Source organism: Crocuta crocuta, unplaced genomic scaffold (assembly GCF_008692635.1).
Source record: "Crocuta crocuta isolate KB4526 unplaced genomic scaffold, BGI_CrCroc_1.0 scaffold45, whole genome shotgun sequence".
Lineage (NCBI taxonomy): Eukaryota > Metazoa > Chordata > Mammalia > Carnivora > Hyaenidae > Crocuta > Crocuta crocuta.
This window is the reverse complement of record NW_027530544.1, coordinates 5,704,515-5,724,237: the sequence shown is the minus strand read 5'-3', so window position 1 is coordinate 5,724,237 and position 19,723 is coordinate 5,704,515. Positions and strand designations below refer to the sequence as shown.

The 19,723-nt window shown below is 35.3% G+C and overlaps 1 protein-coding gene across 9 annotated transcripts in view; it reads left to right on the top strand.

The window, feature by feature from the left end:
• DLG1 (discs large MAGUK scaffold protein 1) overlaps positions 1-19,723 on the top strand; it is a 267,569-nt gene that overhangs the window by 99,544 nt on the left and 148,302 nt on the right. For all 9 annotated transcript variants that reach the window (XM_077767716.1, XM_077767715.1, XM_077767714.1 and 6 more), the window contains exon 5: positions 10,542-10,706. In XM_077767716.1, the coding sequence (XP_077623842.1) occupies positions 10,542-10,706 (165 nt within the window). The remainder of the gene's footprint in view (positions 1-10,541; positions 10,707-19,723) is intronic.

Sequence of the window (19,723 nt, the reverse complement as noted above, 5' to 3'; positions counted from 1 at the left end):
AACAAAAAACCCAAGTAGGATTTTGATCAGTAGTGTATTCAGTAGTATCTAAAAAACCTCTTAATTGCTTTTAAGAGGATGATAGGGAACCAGTTTTATTTTTTTAATATGTCTTAAAAACTGTTAAGTTCCTGTGTGAACATACCAATAGGTAACTGAATAGTAGGCCACTCTTTATATATGTATACCATTTTGATAAATGAAAATGAAATAGTAGAATTAGATTGTAATCATTTTGCAGCCCCTAGTGAATGAATTGATTTAGACATTGAATATCAAGGCCTGACAACATCACAAAAAAGAGATAACCAGACATTATGTGCTTCTTAATAAAAGGACACAGTACCATCTATAGTCTTGCCAAAAGTTAAGCATGAGACTGATCAGGCTATTTAACTTCTATTTAACTGCCACCTTGCAGGAAATACAGAAGCCAGAAGACCACATTGAATAGTTCCATGAATATAGAGTGATTTTTACTGGGAAACCTGGTTTTTAAATTTTTTTTTGACACTGACATTTATTCATTTTTGAAAGAGACAGTGTGCGAACACGGGAGGGACAGAGAGAGAGGGAGACACAGGATCTGAAGTAGGCTCCAGGCTCTGAGCTGTCAGCACAGTTTTTCAAGATCCACATATGAGTGAAAACATATGATATCTTTCTCTGACTGACTGATTGCACTTAGCATCATACCTTCCAGTTTTATCCACATTGCTGTAAATGGGATGATTTCATTCTTTCTCATTGCCAAGTAGTATTCCGTTGTATCTATAAACCACATCTTCATTATCCATTTATCAGTTGATGGACATTTAGGCTCTTTCCATAATTTGGCTATTGTTGAAAGCGCTGCTATAAACATTGGGGTACATGTGCCCCTATGAATCAGCCCTCCTGTATCCTTTGGATAAATTCCTAGCAGTGGTATTTCTGGGTCTTAGGGTAGTTCTATTTTTAATTTTTTGAGGAACCTCCACACTATTCTCCAGAATGGCTGCACCAGTTTGCATTCGGCAGGAGGGTTCCCATTTCTCCACATCCTCGCCAGCATCTGTTGTTTCCCATGTTATTTATTTTAACCACTCTGACTGGTTTGAGGTTGTTTCTCACTGTTGTTTTGATTTGTATTTTCCTGAGGATGAGTGACATTGAGCATTTTGATGTCTTCTTTGGAAAAGTGTTCAATCATGTCCTCTGCCTGTTTCTTCACTAGATTATTTGTTTTTCAGGTGTGGAGTTTAGTAAGTTCTTTATACATTTTGGAAGCTAACCCTTTATCTGATATGTCATTTGCAATTATCTTTTCCCATTCTGTTGGTTGCCTTTTAGTTTTGTTGATTGTTTCCTTTGCATTGCATAAGGTTTTTTTTTATCTTGATGAGGTCCCAATAGTTCATTTTTGCTTTTAATTCCCTTGCCTTTGGAGATGTGTCGAGTAAGAAATTGCTGAGGCTGAGGTCAAATAGGTTTCCTGCTTTCTCCTCTAGGGTTTTGATGGTTTCCTGTATCGCATTCAGGTCTTTCATTCATTTTGAGTTTATTTTTGTGTATGGTGTAAGAAAGTGGTCTAGTTTCATTCTTCTGCATGTTGCTTTCTGGTTCTCCCAGCACCATTTGCTAAAGAGAACATCTTTTTTCCATTGGATACTCTTTCCTGATTAGTCAAAAGATTAGTTGGCCATACATTTGTGGGTGTAATAATGGGTTCTCTATTATATTCCATTGGCCTATTTATCTGTTTTGGTTCCAATACCATACTGTCTTATTGAGTACAGCTTTGTAGCAGAGGCTAAAGTCCTGGATTTTGATGCCTCCTGCTTTGGTTTTCTTTTTCAATATTACTTTGGCTATTTGGGGTCTTTTGTGGTTCCATCCAAATTTTAGGATTGTTTGTTCTAGTTTTGAGAAGAATGCCAGTGCAATTTTGATTGGGATTGCATTGAATGTGTAGATTGCTCTGTGTAGTATTTACATTTTAACAATATTTGTTTTTCCAATGATGAGCATGGAATGTTTTTCTATTTCTTTAGTCTTCTTCAATTTTCTTTATAAGTTTTCTATAGTTTTCAGCATACAGGTCTTTTATGTCTTTGGTTAGGTTTATTCTTAGGTATTGTATAGTTTTTGGTGCAGTTGTAAATGGGATCATTTTCTTGATTTCTCTTTCTATTGCTTCATTATTGGTATATAGAAATGCAACTGATTTCTGTACTTTGATTTTGTATCCTGAAACTTTGCTCAATTCATGTATCAGTTCTAACAGCCTTTTGGTAGAGTCTTCATGTCATCTGTGAAAAGTGAAAGTTTGATTTCTTTGCCAATTTTCACACCTTTATTTCATTTTGATGTTTGATTGCTGATGCTAGGATCTCCAACACTATGTTAAACAACAGTGTGAGAGTGGACATCCCGGTCATGTTCCTGATTTCAGGGAGAAGCTCTCAGTTTTCCCCCATTGAGGATGATATTAGCTGTGGGCTTTTCATATATGGCTTTTATGATGTTTAGGTATGTTCCTTCTATCCCAACTTTCTTGAGAGTTTATTAAGAAAGAATGCTGTATTTTGTCAAATGCTTTTCCTGCATCTATTGACAGGATCATTTGGTTCTTGATGTGTCAACATTGACTGACTTGCAAATATTGAACCAGACCTGCAGCCCAGGAATGAATCCCACTAGATCATGGTGAATAATTCTTTTTATATGCTGTTGAATTCAATTTGTTAGTATCTTATTGAGAATTTTTGCATCCATGTTCATCAGGGATATTGGCCTGTAATTCTCCTTTTTTGTGCGGTCTCTGTCTCATTTGGGAATCAGGGTAATGCTAGTTTCATAGAATGAGTCTGGAAGTTTTCCTTCTGTTTCTATTTTTGGAACAGCTTGAGAAGGATAGGTATTAACTCTACTTTAAATTAATGTCTGGTAGAATTCCCTTGGGAAACCATCTGGCCTCGGACTCTTATTTGTTGGGAGATTTTTGATAACTGATTCAACTTCTTCACTAGTTATGGGTTTGTTCAAATTTTCTGTTTCTTCCCTTTTGAGTTTTGGTAGTATGTGGATGTCTAGGAATTTGTTCATTTCTTCCAGGTTGTCCAGTTTGTTGACATATAATTTTTCATAATATCCTCAGATATTTGCTTTTATTTCTGAGGGATTAGGTATGATAAATCTATTTTCATTCATGATTTTACGTCTCTGGGTCCACTCTTTTTTCTTTTTAAGAAGTGTGGCTAGGGGTTTATCAATTTTGTTTTTTGTTTTTGTTTTTCAAAAAAAAAAAATAGCTCTTGGGTTGGCCTTGGAGCTTCTTTGTTTTTCTGCTTCTAGTTCCTTTAGGTGTTCTGTTAATTTTTGTATTTGGGATTTTTCTTGATTCTCGATATAGTCCTGGATTGCAGTGTATTTTCCTGTTAGGACTGCCTTTGCTGCATCCCAAAGGCTTTGGACTGTTGTGTTTTCATTTTCATTTGTTTCCATATTTTAAAATTTTTTTTCTTTAAATGACTGGTTGACCCATTTGTTCTTTAGTGGGATGTTTTTAACTTCCATGCATTTGGAGATTTTCCAACTTTTTCTTGTAGTTGGTTTCACGTTTCATAGCATTATGATCTGAAAATGTGCATGGTATGATCTCAATTCTTTTATATTTATTGAGGGCTGTTTTGTGACCCAGTATGTGATCTGTCTTGGAGAATATTCCATGTTACTCAAGAAGAATGTATATTTTGCTGCTTTAGAATAAAAAGTTCTGAATATATCCGTCAAGTCCATCTAGTCCAGTGTATCATTCAGGGCCATGGTTTCTGTATTGATTTTCTGTCTAGATGATCTGTCCATTTCTGTGAGTGGAGTATTAAAGTCCCCTTGAGTTACCACATTCTTACCAATAAGATTGCTTATGTTTGCAATTAATTGTTTTATATATTTGGTTGCTTCGAGTTGGGTGCATAGACATTTATAATTGTTAGCTCTTCTTGATGAATAGACTGTAATTATGATATAATGCCTTTCTTCATCTCTTATTAGTCTTTAGTTTAAAACCTAGTTTGTCTGATAGAAGTATGGCTATTCTAGCTTTCTTTTGACTTCTAGTAGTATGATAGATGGTTCTCTACCCCCTCACTTTCAATCTGAAGGTGTCTTCAGGTCTAAAATGTGTCTCTTGTAGACAGCAAATAGTTGGGTCTTTGGTTTTGTTTTTTTGTTTTTGTTTTTAATCCATTCTGATACCCTATGTCTTTTGATTGGAGCATTTAGTCCATTTACATTCAGTCTTATTATTGAAAGGTACGGATTTAGAGTCACTGTGTTATCTGTAAATTTTATGCTTATTCTGATGTCTCTGGTCCTTTGTGGTCTTTGCAATATTCCACTCACAGAGTTCCCCTCAGGATCTCTTGTAGGGCTGGTTTAGTGTTGATGGACTCCTTCAGTTTTTGTTTGTCTGGGAAAACCTTTCCCCTATTCTGAATGACAGGCTTGCTGCATAAAGGATTCTTGGCTGCATATTATTCCTATTTAGCACATTGAAAATTTCCTGCCACACCTTTCTGGCCTGCCAAGTTTCTGTAGATAGGTTTGCTATTACCCTTATGTGTCTACCCTTGTAGGGTAAGGCCCATTTGTCCCTAGCTGTTTTCAGAATTTTCTCTTTATCTTTGTATTTTGCCAGTTTCACTATGATATGTCATGCAGAGGATCAATTCCTATTAAGTCTGAAGGGAGTTCTATGTGTTCTCCTGGATTTCAGTGTCTGTTTCCTTCCCCAGATTGGGGAATTTCTCAGCTATGATTTGTCCAAGTACACCTTCTGCCCCTTTCTCTCTCTCTTCCTCTTCTAGAACTCCTATGATATAGATACTATTATGTTTCATTGAATCATTTAGTTCTCTAATTATCCCTAGTGGTCTAGAATTTTTTTATCTCGCTTTTTCTCAGCTTCATCTTTTTCCATAATTTTATCATCGATTTTACTTACTTTCCCCTCTGCCTCGTCAGTCCTCACTGACGCCACCTCTGGTTTATTTTGCACCTCATTTACAGCATTTTTAATTCATCATGACTATTTTTTAGTTCCTTGTTCTCTGCAGCAATAGACTCTGCTGTTTTCTATGCTTTTTTTCAAGCTCAGTGACTAATCTTATGACTATTATTCTAAATTCCTATTCAGTTATGTTGTTTATAGCTGTTTTGATCAATTCCTTAGCTGTCATTTCTTCCTGGAATTTCTTTTGAGAAGACTTCTTCCATTTGTTCATTTTGGCTAGTTTTCTGTCCTTTATATGTTTTAAAATCTTGTTATGTGTCCTTGCACCTATGACCACCATTAAAGAGAGGTCATACACTGTCCAAGGCTTGGCCCTTACTTATGTACATTCATGAATATGGATACACACACACACACACACAGAGACATATACACATGAAGATAGATACATACATATATATGTGTATTTATACATACATAGGGGTAGCATTCCTTTGCTTTAAAATGTTCAGTGTTAGCTTCAAAACATGCTTTTCTCATTCATTAATCTATATTTTCAGCTTTTCCTGTTAAAAGTAGATTTTTATCCATTTTAATGTTTACATAACTTTTATAGAATGACTGTACCAATATATATTTACCTTTTGTTGTTGTATTGATAAGAAGCTTGTTTCCAATTTTTCTTCATTCCAAACAATACTGTAGTGAATATCTTTCTGCATGTACTCTCTCAAAAGTACATACTAAGTTGTGGCATACCTGTAAAGTATGAAAAGATGCTTATGGGGGGAGCTGGGGAGAAGGAAAAAAAGGAAAAGATGATAATCAGGTTTCCTTCCATTTAATCATATCTCCTTTTAAGATATAAAAGTACTTAGAGTTTGCTTCTGCCCAATTGAGCGTTTAAGCTGTGTTGAGGTGCCTAGGTGGCTCGGTCAGTTAAGTGTCCAACTTGAGCTCAGGTCATGATCTTGCAGTTTGTGAGTTCGAGCCCTGCACAGGGCTCTGTGCTGACAGCTCAGAGCTTGGACCCTGCTTCAGATTCTGTCCCCTTTCTGCACCCCTTCCCTGCTCATGCTCTGTCTCTCTCTGTCTATCAAAAATAAATAAACGTTAAAAAAAGTTAAACTGTGTTAAATTTTATAAGTATGTTTATAACTTTAGACTTAACTCGGGATAAAGTTAGAGAATTCTTTTCATTGATTTTAAAAATATTTGAGGTTAACATGTAAAAACATTTCTTCTATCATGTTAAATGAACTTGCTAATATTGATGTGAATCTGATTGTTTTCCATGTAATTTAAAAGAAGGATGTTGTTTAAAAAGTGATGATGGAGGCTGTATAGTAACTTTCAGCACTCAAATTCATAGTTAAAGGGATTTTTTATATATTTTACAATATATAAGTTTCACTGATGCTATATCTAAGATTATATTCTAGAAGTGGAATTACTGGATCAAGGAGTAGAGACATTTTCAAGGCTTCTGAAACATTGTAACATTCCGTCCACCAGAGAAAGACCTCTACCAGGAATGTAATGATAATATGCCCATTTCTCTGAATGCTGACAACTGTAATGTTTAATTACTGGGGAAGTTGAGCATGTTTTTCCTATAAATTTACTGATCCATCTGTGTGCCTTTTGTGAATATCTCTTTATTAGGTTTGCTATTTTTTTAATGATTTATGAGAGTGGCTATTAGTGACTAATAATTTTTTGTTTGTTGCCATAAAAGTTTTTTCTATCATGGCTTGTTTGTGTCTTTTTCTTTATGAATGTGTTTATTGGGGGAGGGGAGAGAATATTTTAGTTTCTTTTGGTTTTGTGTTTATAAATATACATTGTCTGAGTTGAAAAGCATGCACTTTTATTTTCTCCCAGTTCCTATAATTATGATTTCCTTTACTTTTGTGTATGGGGTAGGGTAGGTTTGGTTTTCTTAAAACTACTTTCCTTTAAAAACAGATTGCATAAAATTATATGTGTGATAGAAGTGATAGAAGAAGTGATAGAAGATAGATAGAAGGCAAAGATTCTCTTACAGATAAAAGAAAAATATTATCGGCCTTTCCCGTCTGCGCTCGCGGAGAAGCAGGGCTTTCGGAGAGATATCCCANGGGCACTTGTTGGGATGAGCACTGGGTGTTATACGGAAACCAACTTGACAATAAATTATATTAAAAATATATATCAGAAAAAAAAAAGAAAAATATTATCTAACAGTATGATTTTCAGTTAGAATTTGAAAAGACTTTTCATTTTTATACCAGTTAACTGAGTAAGAAAACCAAACTAAGTTAGCCAAACCACTTTGGCTTTTCATGTTGATTCCACTTAAACAGCTTGGTCTTTAGAGATCCAGCATTCAGCTGAAATTGGATAAGAAATGAGCAAATCAATATTCAGATTTTTTCCACCTAACTCTGAGTTCGTTCTTTTTTTTTTTAAGCTAAGAAGGATTTTTAAAAAAATATTTATGTATTTATTTTGAGAGAGAGTGTGTGAGTGAGGGGCAGAAAAAGGGAGACAGAGAGAATCCCAGGCGGACTCCAGACTGTCAGCTCAGAGCCCGACACAAGGCTTGAACTCACTAACCTCAAGATCATGACCTGAGCTGAAACCAAGAATTGGATGCTCAACTGACTAGTAGGCCATTCAGATGCCCCTGAATTCTTTTTCTTTTTTTTAAAGTTTGTTTATTTTGAGAGAAAGAGCATGTGCACAAGTGGGGGAGAGTTGAGAGGCAAGGAAGCTCTGCATGTTTAGCATCTAGCCCGATGCAGGACTTGAATCCACAACTGAGAGATTGTGACCTGAGCTGAAGTCGGATGCTTAACTGACTGGGTCACTCAGGCACCCCATCCCCTGAATTATTTCTTAAACTTCCTTTTTCTTTTCCTTGTGGTAAAACTTACCATTTGACCATTTTTAAGTTTACAGTTTAGTGGTGTTAATATACATTCTCATTGTTTCTCAACCATTAGCACCATCCAGCCCTGGAAACTCTATTCATCATGTTAAAGTGAAACTGTGTCTGTTAAACAATATGTCACAATGCTCCCCTCCTTTCAGTCCCTGACAACAACCATTATAACTTAATGTCTTTATTATTTTAACTATAGTTGAGCCTTGAACAACATGAGTCTGAGCTGTGTAGGTCCACTGATAATGCAGATTTTTTTTCAATAAATATATTGGATAATCTTTTAGAGATTTGCAGCAATTAAAAAAAAAACTTACAGATGAACTGCATAGTCTAGAAATATCAAAAACATTTAATAAAAAGGTATTTATCAATAATATATAGTAGACACGTAGATACTAGTCTTTTTTCATGATTATAAAATTATAATTATATATCATAAGCTCTCCAGTCAATGGTAAGCTATTATTGGTTAAGTTTTTGGGAAGTCAAAAGTTATGCATGGATTTTTGACTGCACCCAGGGTTGGTGTCTCTAACCCCTTGTTCCAAGGATCAGCTGTATTCTGTGTACCTCATATAAGTGGAATTATACAGGGTTTGTCTTTTTGTGACTGGCTTATTTCACTTAGCATAATGTTTGCAAGGTTCATCCACGTGTAACGTATTGCAGAATTTTTTTCTTAAGGCAGAAAATAATTCCATTGTATATACCAAATTTTGCTTATTCATTCTCCATGGATGGACCCTTGTTGGGTTTCTTCTATGTTTTAGCTATTGTGAATAATGCTACTGTGAACATGCATTTATAAATATCTCTTCAAGACCCTGATTCCAGTTCTTTTGGGTATATACTCAGAAGTGGAATTGCCAGATGCATATAGTAATTCTATTTTTAGTATTTTAAAAAAACTGTCATACTACTTTCTACAGTTGACAGTGCCATTTTACATTCCTACCAGTGTATGAGTGTTTCATTTTCTCAATATTCTCACCAACACTTGTTTTCTAGGTTTCTATAACAGTGATGTTGATCATCTTTTCATGTGCTGAGTGGCCATTTATTTACCTTCTAAGTTCTTTGCCCATGTTTGAATCGAGTTGTTTGGATTTTTGTTGACTTTTAGTTAGGAGTTTTCTGTATATTTTGGACATTAATCCTTTATTAGACATGATTTGCAAAACTTTGTCATTCTGTGGGTTGCCTTTTACTCTGTGGACAGTATCTTTTGATGCACGAAATTTTTACATTTTTATAATGTCCCAGTTTGTCTATTTTTTTCTTTTGTTACCTGTACTTTTGGAATCATATATAAGAAATCAATGCAATGCTATGAAACCTTGGTATGTATGTTTTCTTTTAAGAGTTTTATTGTTTTAGGTCTTAAATTTAGGTCTTTGATCCATATTGAATTAATTTCTCCCTAATTAATTAGGGAACCATGAAGCTTCAGTCTTTTGCATGTGGATATCCACTTTTCCCAGTACTGCTTGTTGAAAAGCTATTCTTTTCCCTATTGAATAGTCTTGGCACCCTTATTGAAAATAATTTGACCATTTATGTGAAGGTTTATTTCTGGACTTCTGTTCCATTGGTCTGTACATTTGTATTTATGCCAGTACCAAACTGTTTTGAATACTGTAGCTTCATAGTAAGTTTTGAAATGAGGAAGTGTGAGTCCTCCAGCTGTATTCTTTGCATGATTATTTTGGCAGTTCAGGTTCCTTGTGATTGCACATGAATTTTAGAATGGGTTTTTCTTTTTCTGCAAAAAATGTCATTGGAATTTTGACAGAGTTTGTAAATTGCTTTGGCTGATACTGACCTCTTAATAATATTAAGTTTTCCAATCTATAAACACAAGATGTGCTTCCATTTTTCTTCTGTCATCTTTAATTTCTTTCAGCAGTATTTTATAGTTTTCATTGTACAAGTAAAGTTTATTCCCAAGTATTGTATTCTTTTTGATGCTATTGTAAATGGAACTGTTTTTGTAATTTTCTTTTCAGATTGCTGTGTATACAAATGCAGCTGAATTTTGTGTTGACTTTATATCAAGCTACTTTGCTGAATTCATTAGTTCTAACAGCTTTTTTGCTGAGTCTTTAGAGTTTTCTACATATATCTTCTGCAGACAGAGATCATTTTATTTCTTCCTTTCCAGTTTGGGTGTCTTTCATTTCTTTTTCTTGCCTAATTGCTCTGGGTGCAACTTTCAGTACTGTGATGAATCGAGATGGTGAAGTAATCACAGTTTACCATCCCACGTTTTCCCCTGGTAGTTGCAAACCCTCAACAGACTCCAGAGTTCCAGAATAGTTACATCAGACAGTTTCTGCCTGTGTAATTGTTGTCTAAGTGGAAAGACAAATTCTTTGTGCTTCCTACTCACCCATCTTCCCAGAATCTGAAATATTTTTAATCAAATAATTTTATTAACATATTGGCATGACCTCTAAATGGAGGTCTATTTCTCTAAGATGTTTTGCATTAAGCCATACAGTATACTTTTCATACAGTTAAATAGTATTGAGTATTTGGTTAGTTATGAAACCATGACTCAAATTGAACTTACTTTGCTTTTCAGGGTTTTTTCATATTGAATAATTTTCTTTACAGAAATACCGGTATCAGGATGAAGATACACTTCCTCAAGAGCACATATCCCCACAAATCACTAATGAGGTGATAGGTCCGGAATTAGTTCATGTCTCAGAGAAGAACCTGTCAGAAATTGAGAATGTCCATGGGTTTGTTTCCCATTCTCATATTTCACCAATAAAGGTAGGATGATAACTTTATTTTGTTGCTAAGAATTCTATTGCTTTTGTTACTAATATAGCTCATGCTCAGAGAGAACTATTCTTTTATGTAGAATTTTCACCCCTTGTTTCTGGTTTCTTAGTTATAGGGAATTTTATAATATTTATTAGCATTCTAAAAACATTTTTAAACATATATTTTATTAAATGAATTTTATTGAGTGATACTGTCTCTAAGCCTAAAACTTCCCACAAAGCAAATAACTTATATTTCTAATACTACACATTGAAATATTTTAAAAACTTGTTTTAAATATTAGTACGTATAGACAAAGAGCATTAATACTAGCATTAACGACTTCAGAAATAACCACAATCCTGGTTTCTTATAAAGCTCTACCACATATTTAGATTTCTAATCAATATGTTGTGTATTTTGCCAGTCTTAAATTTTATATAAATGGCTCTTACTGTATATGATCTCAACTTTTTTTGCTCAACATTATATTCATAAGATTATCTTTACTGCTCTAGAGTTTTCTAATTTATTAATATGCTATAAATATCTTTTAATGGATGTTATTTTCAGCATATTACTAGTATAAAAAGTGCTGTTAAAAACATATCTTTATGGGTAACACCAGATTATTTTCCAAGTGATTATACACTTTACATTCTCAGCAGCAATATATATGTTTTAACCTATCCATATCCTCATCAATACTTGGTATTACTATTTTTGCCATTGTTTTGAGCTTGAAATAGTATCTCATTGTGACTTTATTGTGCATTTCCCTGTTTGATACTGAGGTTGAATATATCGCTCATTTAGGTTTTCTCTTCTGTGATATATAAACTCTCAAGATTTTTGCTCATTTATTTCTTGGGTTGGTTGTCCTTTTTTCTGATTTGTATAAGCTCTTTGTATGTTCTGGATACTAATCATTTGTTGGTTTTATTATGTATTGTGAATAAGGTTCATTTTTTCCCCAGTAAAACGTAACCAGTTTTATAATTTTCTTTGAGGGATGGATGATTTCATATTACTGGTTAAAAGTTTTAATGGTTGTATCATTTCAATTTTCTATTGATAGTTTTGCTAGGTTTTTTTTTCTAGGAATTTGTCCATTTATTTCAAAATATTATTAATATACTGGGGTTTTTTGGGGTTTATATCATATTTAAGTGTGGCCCCTTTTTCATTCCTAGTAATTACTTGTGTCTTGTTTTGTTTTTTCCCCTTGATCATTCTTGCCAAAAGATGGTCTTTTCAAAGATTCATCTCTTTTTAAAAAATCTTATGTTCTTGGGGTACCTGGGTGTCTCAAATCAGTTAAGCATCTGACTTAGACTCAGGTCATAATCTCACAGTTTGTATATCCTTCTAGCCCCGCATCAGGCTCCTGTGCTGACAGCTGCTTTGGATTCTGCATCTCACTTTCTCTCGGCCCCTCCCTCCCTCTCTTAAAAAATAAAATAAACATTAAAAAAAGTTTTTTAATCTTGTATTCTTGCCCCATGTGCTGCCATCCCCACCCTCCTTGTTTGCACACACACATATACCCACATAATACACATGTTCATTTACATCTATATATACAAATGTGTGGATAGCCTACATATAAATTACAGATTTTTTTTTGGTAAGAAGCAATCTGATCTTCCCTTGGGAGACTAAATGAGAGATACAGAGAAATCAGTTGGCTATTAGTAACATTGACAGTTCTCCTTTTATCTTTTCGCCTTTCTCCTCTTACCATTATTGTTTCTCTTCTGCTTTCTTTGGATTTGTTTTCTTTCCCCCTAGTTTCTCAAGTTGGTTGCTTATTGTAATAGTATCAGTGTTTGAGTTTGTAAATTTTCCTCTAAATATCACTTTAGCTGTGTCCCACAAGTTTTAGCATATAATTTTTTTTATCATTCTAACATTTTCTTTTATTTCCCTGTTATTAATTTATTTTTTTGCCCCATGAATTATTTAGAGGTGTTTCTTAATTTTTAAGCATACTGATACCATCAGGATGGTCCAAAAATCCAGAAGGGGGCTCCTGAAGGACCAGCCAAGAGGGTGCTTGGCTTGTGCAGGATAAAAATCAAACAGGAGCTGGAGAAAGTGAAAGCAGAGTTTATTGAATAGCGTAAGTGGCAGGTAAAGAATAGCAGATGGAGTGTCTGTGAGATTCAGAAAGGAAAGGAGAATGAGTGTCTTTCTTGCTTGGGGTCTGGGGTTTATATGGTAAAGGTGTCCAGGATATGTGTTCCTTCAGGAATCCAGGGTAGAGTCTAATCAGAGGCAAATGTCAGATGAATAATAGGTGTTTTATAAATCATCAAAGGTAGAGGGTATTGATGCTAGTGTCAGCTGAAGTTTTTTTTCAAAGCTAACGTCCTGGAAAATATTTGGGAACTGACTATTCTTAGATGTTATCAGGTGTTTGGGGGCCTAGGACAAAACCCAGAGAATGTACTTTCTTGCTTCTTCCTTGGAGTGGGAATATAGTTGCTCTGGTTTTTACCCAGTTGCAAAATACCGAACATGAGTAAATGGGGCCTAGTAGAAAAACAGCAGAAAAGGAACCTTTCTAAAACGTAGTTCCTTCAGCTTCTCTCAGTAGGAGACATTTATTCCTTCCCTATCTTACTTTAGGTTATATTTTCTCGTGTCCTGTTTCCATCTAATTAGCTTAGAAGTTGTTTCTCTTCCTTTAGTGGTTATCCTAGAAATTTTAATATAATACCCACATAACTTTAGAAGACTTGAATTTTAAATAATCTGTCCTGCTTTGTATACTATTCTTGTCAGTCTATGCTTAGTTACTCTTGACTGAATTAATATAACCTATTACTTTAGTCAAAAAAACTCTCTTAGGTATGTATAATTCTTTGTTTCTGATGTTTTGAATTTCTGGTCATTCTGATTGTTATAAACTATGCAAAGCCAGTTTGCACACTCAACTCCTCAGTCTTTTGGTAGGTGTTTTGGTAGTTACTTCTGTGTATATGCAGATTCTGACCAGGGCATGGGCAGTAAGTGTCCTACCCCTTTTTAGAAGTTGAATATAAATAAACTGATGAACATTAAAGTATATGTGGGAAGCCCTCACAGTTGACCATGGGCATTGGTTAACTACATGTAAGGTTGAGTGCCCTATAGCTAGTAGAGGATCTAGCAGAAATGAACTTTTGTGCTGACTATTGTGTAAATTTTCGAAAACTTTTAAATAAATTGATTACATAATTTTGGAAAAAAGTCACCTGCTAGAATATTAGTTTTGATTATTAAATAATACATTTAACATTTATTAAACATCTATGCTAGTAACTTTGTTAGATTTCAGTGATTAGTATTTTTTATGGAGAGATCTAACACAATATGTAACATGAGAAAATAAAGAGAAAAATTTAATTTTTGGAAGTGTCAGAAAAAAGAAAATCGACTTTTGGACAAGGTGTTGAAGGGTGTGCACAAGATGCCAATTCAGAGGAGAAGGCAGTTACTGGGGGAAATAAGTACAGTAGCAGGGTGATAATCAGAGGAAACTAAAAATGCAGGAAAATTGGGGCACCTGAGTGACCCAGTCATTAAGCTTCTGACTTCGGCTCAGGTTATGATCTTGGGGTTTATGAGTTCGAGTCTTGTGTCAGGCTCTGTGCTGACAGCTCAGAGCCTGGAGCCTGCTTCAGATTCTGTCTCGCTCTCTCTCTGCCCCTCCCTTGCTCACATCTGTCTGTCTCTGTCTCTCTCAGATAAGTAAACATTTAAAAAAATTTCAAAAATGCAGTAAAGTTCATGATATTGCAGCTTAGGGAACTTAATAGGAAATGAGTGCCCGGTGTGAAGAGCCTCAGTCCTGAGCCTTATGAAGGGTTTGCCACCATAAAATGTGCTATGCAGTAATCTATTAGGTTCTTGCGGTGCTGGTGCTGATTCTCATTACTGAAAAAATGAATGAAATAAGATAGTGATTGAAAGTTACTTTATTCAGGTCTATTTAACCTAAAGGTAGTTATGATTTAAGACTCTGAAAAGGAGACTTCCTTGCCAGTCCTGGGCAGTTTCAAGGAAGAAATTGGCAATATAATGATGAAAATGGAAGAAAAGGACACAGTAGGTAAATTTTTGTGGTATATAAGAATCTTTTTTAAAAGCTTACATTTTGGACAGTTATAAAGAGTGTATCAAAATAAGAACAGTGTCAAGATTCCTGAAACAGAAGGGGCGCCTGGTGGCTTAGTCGGTTAAGCGTCCGACTTTTGCTTAGGTCATGATCTCGCGGTTCGTGGGTTCGAGCCCCGCATCGGGCTCTGTGCTGACAGCCAGCTCAGAGCCTGGAGCCTATTCCAGTCTGTGACTCCCTCTCTCTCTCACCCTCCCCTGCTCACGCTGTCTCTCTCTATCTCTCCTAGAAGTAAATAAAAAACATTAAAAAGAAAAAAAAGATTCCTGAAACAAAATGAGCTGAGAATTAAGAAAAATGGTTAGAACAGTAAATTGAATAAATAAAACTCCAGCTTGTTTCAAAATAGATTTAAATGAGGATGAAGTGACAAGGAGGGCAGTAGGTGCAAGGAGGCAGCTTGGTATGGGATGTTGCATTGGTCACTGAGAAAATTACATAATTCTCATTTGGCTTTTGTTTTCAATGACAAGGAAAATTGTGTTCGGATCAGTATGTGCAAAGTACACATAGTTAAGCAGGACTTGAATCGAAGATCAAACAGTATGTTAGCAGATAATTTTTTTTTAATTTTTTAATGTTTTTTATTTTATTCTGAGGGGGAGAGAGAGAGAGAAAGACAGTGTGAGCAGGGGAGGGTCAGAGAGAGGGAGACACAGAATCTGAAGCAGTCTGCAGGCTCTGAGCTAGCTGTCAGCACAGAGCCTGACATGTGGCTCGAACCCATGAACCGTGAGATCATGACCTGAGCCGAAGTTGGATGCTTAACCGACTGAGCCACCCAGGTGCCCCAGCAGATAATTATTTTAAATAAGTATATCTCCTAGCTTGGATATGTTTCATCCAATAATACTGAGAATACTATCAAGTGAAATCATTAGCAGTAGTTGGTAGTTTTTCAAATGTGAGAAATGAGGGTAACAGAAAAAAATAGTCATAAGCAAATATATGCCTATTAAACTAGTATAGAAACAGAATCTCTCCCATTTTGAGTATATTTTGGGCACCTTTTGAAATCAGTTTGTTTTCACATCTCTGGAATATATCGAAATGTTGAATTTTATCTTATACTTTTTCAGATAGCCCTGGTGTTTTAAGGTAAGCTTGTGGTTTCATACAATTTGACCACAAGATGGTGCTCAGACAGAAGGTATTTATATGATCAGAGTTTTTCTAAGCAAATAACCTATCTGTATCAGCAGTCTTCTCAGCCTAGTCTTGTCCTACAAGAAAACATAGGTAATAATCTTCTTAACTTAGGTCTCAGTGTTGATTTTTTGAATGTGGCACCAAAGGCAAAAGAAACAAAAGCAAAAATAAACTAAATGAGACTACATCAAACTACAAAGCTTCTTCTGCTCAGCAAAGGAAGCCATGCCACCAAGATGAAAAGGCATACTACCGAATGGGAGAAAATAATGGCAAATCACGTATCTGAAAAGGGAAGAGATCTAAAATACATAAGGAACTCCTACAACTCAATAGCAAAAAAATAATATGATTAAAAAATGCCAGAAGATCTGAATAGACATTTTTCCCAAAGAAGACCTCAGATGGCCAATGGGTACATGAAAACATAGATACTCAACATCATTAATCATCAGAGAAATGCAAATCAATGCCACACTGAAGTTATTACCTCACACTTGTTAAATGACTTAACAAAAACACAAGAAATAATAAGTATTGGCAGGGATGTACAGTAAAGGAAGCCCTCATGCACTATTGGTGGGAATGTAAATTGATGAAACACTATGGAAAACAGTATGGAAGTTCCTCAGAAAATTCAAAACAAAGCTACCATATGATCCCGCAAATCTACTCTGTGTATTTATTTGAAGGAAATGAAAACACTAATTCAAAAAGATACATGCTGCCCCATGTTCATTACAGCATTATTTACAGTAGCCAAGATATGGAAACAACATAAGTATCCATCAGTAGAAGAATGGTTGAAGAAAATATGGTACATGTGGTCAGCGAATTAAATTTTGCCTTTTGTGACAACATGGATGGACCTTGAGGGCTATGCTAATGAGTCAGAGAAAGACATATACCAGTGATCTCTTTTATAATATGGACAAAAGATTGGTGGTTATAATAGGCAGGGGAGCGGGAAAAGTGGGTGAACTGTGTGTTTTTTGTTTTGTTTAAAAGATTATTTAAAGTCCTTTTAAAAATTTTTTCAAATGTTTTATTTCTGAGAGAGAGAGAGAGAGACAAAGCATGAGCACGGGGGGTCAGAGAGAGAGGTAGACACAGAATCCGAAGCAGGCTCCAGGCCCTAAGCTAGCTGTCAGCACGAGCCCGAGCGGGGCTCGAACCCATGAACTGTGAGATCATGAGCTGAGCTGAAGTCAGACACTCAACTGACTGAGCCACCCAGGCACCCCTAAAGTCTTTTCTTAGTACAGTTGTACATTTTGAAATTTAATAGGCCAGATCATAAAGATAAAAATGTAAGGGAAATGTCTGTTATGTTGCACTTACTGTGTATTAGCTCTGTAATTATTTAGTAATTCAATTTTTTTTTTAGTATTTTAGAGTTATTTATTTATTTATTTTTCCTGAGAGAGAGAGAGAGAGAGAGAGAGAGAGACAGCATGAGCAGGGGAGGGTCAGAGAGGGAGAGTCAGAGAGAGAGGGAGATACAGATTCCAAAGCAGGCTCCAGGCTCTGAGCTAGCTGTCAGCACAGAGCCCAATGCGGGGCTAGAACCCACAAACTGTGAGATCATGACCTGAGCCAGTCGGAGGCTTAACCAGCGGAGCCACCCAGGCACCCCAGTATTTTAGAGTTTTAATGTTGTTTTTCCTCTCAACCTCTTACGTATTTTACTGAGATTATTTTAATCCTTGCCTTTTTTACTATACTTGAAGACTTCTGAGTTTGTGAACTTGGAATAGTGAACAAATAATTGGGGGCCTACTTATTTCTATATATTTTTTTGAATAGTCCTTACTTTCATTTAATGTTATAAAATAAATTTCTCACAGTCATAAGTTTTTCAAAATCATATTTTAGGTTATGTAATAATCTACTAAGTGGATGTATTCAGTTTACTTAAGCTTTATTGTTTACAATTCTAATATAGATAATATTGTCATCATTTTGTGACTAAAAGTAAGCTGTACAGAAAAACAATGTTAATCATATTTAAATGTTAATAGGTATTCAGTGATTTTGACATTGTGTATTTTTTTAATTCATTATTTTAAATAGACTTTCCAAGTTCCATAATGAACTTAAATTTTGTTTTAATGGACTAGAGTTTATTTTCACTTCTTTTATATGAGTAGGGCTATTCTAAAGCAGAAATCAGTGAGGAATTGATCACGTTTCACCTCCTGATCAAATCCTATGAAACCAGTTATGATTTAGGTACACATACGGTTTTGTATGCATATATTGACTACTAGGCAATGGGTGAAATGATCTTAGATTTTTGTAGCTCAGATAATAGGTTATTTTCATAAAGAAGTCTTTCCACATCTCATAGTTGCTTTCTTAGTGTCAATGGATTTGAAAATCTGTACATTGAAAAGTACTTTTCCCAGTACTTAAGGGATATATGAGATGGAGTGAGTGACCTATTAGCTTTAGATTGTTTTTGAGCACTTTGGCTCCCTAGGATAAGAAATCTATGTACACAAATGGCTTACTCTTCATTGTCTGTATTATTGTTTGCACTGTAAGTAGGAAATTTGCATTCAGCATCTGTGTACAAAATCCCATCCAGGGGCTCCTGGGTAGCTGTTTAGTCAGTTAAGCGTCCAACTCTTGATTTTGGCTCAGGTCATGATCTCATGGTTTGTGAGTTTAAGCCACTCATCAGGCTTCGTGCTGACAGTGCAGAGCCTGCTTGGGATTCTCTCTGTTTCTCTCTTTGTCTCTCTCTCTCTCTCTCTCTCTGCCCCTCCCCTCTCTTGACAAGTGCAAGTGCACTCTCTCTCTTAAATAAACTTAAAAAAAATCCTTATCTATACCAATCCAGAATAACAGACTCTATATCAATTCTAGTACTTCCCTACCAATCTCAGGTTTTCATCAGACCTGGATCATCAAGGCACACAATTTGGAGCCAAACCAATTACTGGAACATTTGTTGAAACCATACTAACTAGTTGTTTATTAAGTACCTGGTCAATATTACTGTTTTTTGGGTTTTTTGGGTTTTTTTTTAAGGGAGTTTCACTTTTTTCCTATAGACAACCCGTTAGTTTTCTGTTTACCCCTTAGTGTTTTTCTCTATTCCCCTACCCCCAAATGGAGAGAACCATTGTGACTAGGGCCACAGAATTGCCAGCAACTATCTGCAGAGTCCTTGGGAAGAAGCACCAAACTTTGTGCTATAATCTCTGTCAGAAAGCATCTTAACTCTCAAAAGTCCCACATGACTCTCATCCCTTGTTGGGCATGTTATCTGTATTTTTGGAGATAGATTCAGAGAAAGACTGTTAGTATTTTTGCTTGCTGAATCAGAGTTTGCAGTGGATCTGGAGGTTGTAGTTTGGCAGTACTACTTTCCAGTAGACTGCATGTACTTGGTGTTGGTAAGGACACAGTAAGCAAGATTGTCAGTCCACGTCTGAAAAAGTATATGGCTGAGGTTAGGACTTGTGATGTGCTAATATCAACCTAAAAATTAAGTTACTGTACCATTAGTAAATTATCAAGCAGTACTTTTATTCATATATTGTTTTTAACTGACCATATATTATATACTAATATAGCAGTGTTAGAAGGACAAACAGGAGTCTGTGGTTCTCGAACTTGAAGTTACTTAAAGGTTACTTAGGGGCCTTTATAAAAATGAAAATTTCCGTATCCCTTTTACTAAAAAAAAAATTTGGTGGGGAGG